At 34.5% G+C, this 6000-nt stretch overlaps 1 protein-coding gene across 5 annotated transcripts in view; it reads left to right on the forward strand.

Annotated features, from left to right (window-relative positions):
- SENP6 (SUMO specific peptidase 6) overlaps positions 1–5782 on the forward strand; it is a 134499-nt gene extending 128717 nt beyond the window's left edge. For 4 of the 5 annotated variants that reach the window (XM_027550958.1, XM_027550959.1, XM_027550960.1 and 1 more), the window contains one exon: positions 2579–3263. In XM_027550958.1, coding sequence (XP_027406759.1) covers positions 2579–2788 — 210 coding nt within the window. In that variant the 3' untranslated portion in view covers positions 2789–3263. Of the gene's footprint in view, positions 1–2578 lie in introns of all 5 variants that reach the window. The other variant, XM_027550957.1, reaches the window with a different exon arrangement.
- The last annotated feature ends 218 nt before the right edge of the window (positions 5783–6000 follow it).

The following is a 6000-nucleotide window of genomic DNA, read 5'->3' on the forward strand; positions in this document are numbered from 1 at the left end:
AAGCTCTGTGGATTCCATCACTCAGTGTCACACATGCTGAGTCCTTTAACCCCGGGAGCACTTTCGCAGCTCAGTTCAATAGCATCACTATTCCACAGTGCTGTACCAACCTCTGAGTTGGCCGCCTTTTTTTTTTTTTATTTTTTTTATTTTAATTGGAGGCTAATTACAGTATTGTAGTGGTTTTGCCATACATTGACATGAATCCGCCACAGGTATACATGTGTTCCCCATCCTGAAACCCCCTCCCACCTCCCTCCCCATCCCATCCCTCTGGGTCATCCCAGTGCACCAGCCCTGAGCACCCTGTATCACGCATTGAACCTGGACTGGCGATTCGTTTCACATATGATAATTTGCATGTTTCAGTGCCATTCTCTCAAATCATCCCACCCTTGCCTTTTCCCACAGAGTCCAAAAGACTATACATCTGTTCTATACATCTGTGTCTCTTTTGCTGTCTCACATATAGGGTCATCGTTACCGTCTTTTTAAATTCCATATATATGCATTTAGTATACTGTTAAAATTTTTTTAATGTATTTATTTATTTGTAATTGGAGGATAATTGCTTTACACAAGCTCCCTGTGTTGTACAGCAGCTTCCCACTAGCTACCTGTTTTATACACGGTAGTGTATATGCGTCAGTGCCACTTGATCCGTTCCTCTCACCCTGTCCTTCCCCTGCTATGTCCACAAGTCCATTGTCTACAGCTGCGTTTCTAGTCTTCCCCTGCAGACAGCTTCATCAGATTCCATATACATGCGTTAAATATACGGTATTTGTTTTTCTTCTTCTGCCTTCCTTCACTCTGTATGATAAGCTCTAGGTTCATCCACCTCAGTTCAACTGACTAAAATGTATTCCTTTTTATGGCTAATATTCCATTGTGTATATGTACCACAACTTGTTTATCCATTCATCTCTCGATGGACATCTAGGCTGCTTGCATGTCCTGGCTGTTGTAAATAGTGCTTCAGTGAACATTGGGGTACATGTGTCCTTTTGAACTATGGTTTTCTCAGGGTATATGCCCAGTAGTGGGATTGCTGGGTCATGTGGTCATTTTACTCCTTATTTTTTTTAAGAAATCTCCGTACTGCTCTCCATAGTGCTTGTATCAGTTTACATTCCCACCAACAGTGCACGAGGGTTCCCTTTTTTCTACATCCTCTCCAGCATTTATTGTTTGTAGATTTTTTGATGATGGCCATTCTGACTCGTGTGAGGTGATGTCTCATTTTAGTTTTAATTTGCATTTCCCGAATAATGAGTGATGTTGAGCATCTTTTCAAGTGTTTGTTGGCCATCTATATGTCTTCTTTGGAGAAATGTCCGTTTTAGGTCTTCTGCCCATTTTTTAATTAGGTTGTTTTTATGATACTGAAATGCATGAGTTGCTTGTATATTGTGGAGGGTAAATCCTTTGTCAGTTTGCAGTTGTTTTCTCTCATTCTGAGGGCTGTCTTTTCATTTTGTTTATAATTTCCTTTGCTGTGCAAATGCTTTTAAGTTTAATTAAGTCCCATTTGTTTGTTTTTATTTCCATTACTCTGGGAGGTGGGTCAAAGATTTATGTTTGATTTGCTTTGATTTATGTCAAAGAGCACAGTGCCTATGTTTTGCTCTTAAGAGTTTTATAGTTTTTGCCCTTACATTTTGTTCTTTAATCCATTTTGAGTTTATTTTTGGGTATGATGTTAGAAAGTGTTGTAATTTCATTCTTTTACATGTAGCTTGCTGGGCCTGTTGCCGTGTTTTTTCCACAGTTGTCTTCCCAAAACTCAAATTTAATCATGTTACTTTTCTGCTTTAAATCTTATAATGGCTTCCTGTTGCTCTTGAGTTAAAAGACTGGAATCCTTCACATGACCTGCATGCTCTAACTCCTGTCCAAGCTTCTAGCCTTTATACCCTTCTCACTCCAGCATTCTGTGTACCATTTACCTGAATGTCATTTTAGGCTCTCATATTCTCTCTTGCCTCCAGACATTGATACCTATTTCCCTCCCTGGAATATTCTTCCCTGTTGCTTCCATCATTCTTTATTTGACTAATTCCTACTCATTCTTTAGACCTTAGCTTAAATATCACATTTTGATACTGTGCTACACCCTTAGGTATGTATTCTCATAGGACTCTCTGCTTTTCCTGTCTTAATACCTGTCACATCCATTGTTTTAATTGTTGAGTTATCTGTCTAGACTGGGGTCAGCAATCCTTTTCATAAGGGGCCAGGTCATAAATATTTTAGGTTCTGTGGTCTGTGCTCTCCATTTTGCTGTTGTGTGTGAAAGAAAAAGCATCCGTAGACAGCATGTAGATGAGTTTCTGTGGTGATGTTCCAATTAGGCTTTGTTTACAAAAACAGGCAATAGGCAGGATTTGACCCACTGGCTGTAGTTTGCTCACCCTTGATCTGTAAGCAGAAATTTTCTTACATCTCTAGTGCCTAGCAAAATGCCTGGCATGTTACTGATTTTTTTTTCATTTCTACTCTGGAATGCTTTTGTCATTGAAACTAAAATATTACTTATTATAATTTTCTGATGTGCATTTAATATTTTTATTTTCAGAATCCAATTCTCAATTTTGAATTACCTATGAATCTGGCAAACTGGTTTCCTCCCCCAAGAATGAGAACAAAAAGAGAAGAAATCCGAAACATAATTCTGAAGCTACAGGAAGATCAGAGCAAAGAGAAAAAGAAGCATAAGGACACTTACTCAACAGAAACGTCTTTAGGTGAAGGAGCAGAACAATATATCAATAGCATCTCAGATTGACCATTTCTGATGCTTCTGCGTATTGCCTTCAGAAACTGAGTGACTTTCAACTTTGGGTATAGACAGTAAAGAACTGAAATACTCACTACTCAGAGTGATTTGGAAATGTTAATGATTGTATAAATGTCATATAATTAATTTCCAATGGAGTATGTATTAAGTAAAAGTCTGTAAATATGTTAATGAGGCCAATTTTTCCAGCATTTATAATTATTTTTTTCACTTGTTAGGAAGCTTTTGTTATGTATTTTCTGTTAATAGTACTTAAAACTGCAACTTCTAAACACAAATAAAAAGAAAATATTTATAGGAGGAAATGATTAATTTGATATTCTTTAGTGAAATTAAATTCTTCAGTGGGTGTGATATATTTCATGGGAATATTCGAGTATCTATGATGATCTTTTCACTTTTGCATTTGTTTTAAAATAAAACATAAAAATAAGATTAAATTGAAGGCATTTTGAACAAGAAAGACATCTTCATATGCTTGTATAGCAGGAAAAAATAACAGGTTTTTTTAACCCAGATACTTCCTTGTGTTTGGAGAACTTGGCCCCAAAAGTGTAATAAATATTGATAATTTTACTCAATTATTTAAGAAGAAGCAAGTCAAAGAAAAATAACTTGGAATTATACTACTACATAATAACTATGTCATATGTTATTGTGAAGTACCTTTTTGAAGATATCAAAAACTCAGGTTAAAACTATTCTGGTAAGTACAGCTTGAATTTCAAGTATCCCATGTTACCTTCCTATATTAAAATATCTACAATCTGTGTGATATAGTTAATTGATAAAACATTTTTAACCTGTGAACACAGAAATTTAAATAGGAATTTACTATTTTTTGTAATGACTTTTGCTATTTTTTCACTGCTCATTTTGTTCTTGTTATTTTGATATACAAAGTACCAGACTTTTTGCACCTGAGTTTTTTAGTGAAAATTATTTTTACATGTAAAAGTACTATCTTTAATCAGTTGCATACTGCAGAAAATAATAGTCTATCTTGAATTGCCCTTTAAAAACACTAAAATGTGGTGGTGTTGACACGTTTACAGTTCATGTAGGAATCTTGCATATATCTGCTGAAACTATTATTTTCAAATGAAATGTTACACATTCTTTCAAATTAACTTTGAGACTTGAAATTATATATTTGAAAAGTCATTTTTTTGTTAAATAATTTAAAAAGCACATATAACAAACATAGTTGAGAATAAAAGAAAGACCATTTTTAATCAGTAGTTACTTTATTTTTAATCTAGCCGTTTCTGGCATTGCAACCCACATTTTAGGCTACTTTATTGAATTTAACAAAGACCATGGATATGTTTGGGGTGGATTTGGGGTGTTGTTAACAACAACCAAAAAAAAAGAAAAAATCGGCTTTATACACACTCATTAAAGGAAAAATTAAAATGTTAAGTTTCAGGAACATCACCATTAGTGGTATTGATTATGGACTTGTTACTTGGAACTATCTTAACATTTTTATTTGTGATTATATTATTACTTTTTAAGGAATACCCTAGAGCTCTTAGCTCAGATATGAAAAGACAAGTTTATTATTGACTGAATATGGACCAAGAAAGAAATTAAAAAAAAAAAACTTGATGGCAGTACGCAAAACTGCCATATTTTTTTCTACTGTACTGTTAGAATTTAAGGTACTGAAAGAACTATTCTAAAATGCTTGTTTGTGTTTCAGTTTCTAATGGTTACATTTTGCACTCTTAATTTTTAAAAAGATAAAAAAAATAACCTGTCCCTTGGGCCAGTTCAGTCCATCATGTTTTGACATGAGAAATACAGATATGTCTGTCAACTTTCTAGAGGCAGAGTATCCAGCTGTTTGATCATATTTCTCCCACCCTGTATAAAATTCTATATTTAAAAGTTATGCTAATGACTTTGCTTTGGAGATAAAAATCTTTGGAGACTGCCAGGTTGAGCTCCAAAATTAGAGTTGAGAATCTTTGGTGTGTATGCACATTTACTTGCTAATTGTGTACTCTGGTACTTCTACATGTAGTTTATAGTGGGTATCAACCTTTTAAAATGTATTATTAGTACTCAGAAGTTGTGAAACAGAATTTTAAAGCTTAGAGGTTTGTTACTAGATGCTGAAACTGCATGACAGTATCTGGTGTCTTAACTAATTAGATAGATTTGTTGTATTTGTTTTCTTGTTGGATAGAATAACACTTAATCATTTTTAGAAGGGTTTTAGATTACTTGCCATAAAATTTGTATGTGTCTTAGCTCTTGGTAGTTTACGAGCAAAGTTGGCATTCAATTAGTCCTTTTCCTTTGATGTTGCTAAGACAGCTGAAAACTTAATAGTATTATTTCAGGTTTATATAAACCTAAATCAGTTAAGCATAGTAACCTGTGCTTAAATTATTAGTTAATTAAATGTAGGAGATTTTATTTGAAGGGATGAAATTATATCTTGTTTAAGTCACCAAAATGAATTTCATATTTTTTCTCTTTAAAAAACTATGATCTCTGAGAACTGTAAGATAAAAAAAATAATGTTTTAATTTCCCAGAAGTTAAAAATTATAATTAAAGTCTCAGAAAATTGACTGAAGAGGAATAATAAAGAATATATTTTAATATATATGATCAAGAGTTGGTGGCATAAAGCTTACTGGGATGTAGTAATAGAAAGGGTAATTTAGTTAGACAAAAGCCATCAGAGATGAGGCTGTGTGGTACTGTGTGTCTAGAAGAGGTGCAGACAGCAAAGTGGCTCTGACAACAAAGCGGAAGGAGAACTGGGGAAGGAGACCACAGTCTGTCTAGCCAGGGGACCATCAATGGAGAGCTGACCACTGAATGCACAGAGGTAGACCAGAGGAGGAAACGTAACCTACTAAACAATGTTCTAAAATACTCCAGTAAGGCTTTCTGGTATGTTTGTCATTTCACTACTCCCAAGAAGAAGTAAAACAGTTACGAAAACTGTTCTTCAAAACTTAAATTTAACCACAGAGGAAGTATTGGTTGATCAAGTGGAAGAAATGTATACCTTGGGGGAAATAGGGCTCCCATCTTAATTCTGAAAAGCCAGATGAGGAAATAATGGTAGAATGCCCTGAACTATTAAGGAAATCAGAGTGCAGTGTACTTAGAGGAAAGTACCACAGACTCATAGTCTGAAACAGAAAAAAGTTAAAAGCTTAGAGGTCTTCACTGTTT

Source organism: Bos indicus x Bos taurus, chromosome 9, assembly GCF_003369695.1.
Source record: "Bos indicus x Bos taurus breed Angus x Brahman F1 hybrid chromosome 9, Bos_hybrid_MaternalHap_v2.0, whole genome shotgun sequence".
NCBI lineage: Eukaryota > Metazoa > Chordata > Mammalia > Artiodactyla > Bovidae > Bos > Bos indicus x Bos taurus.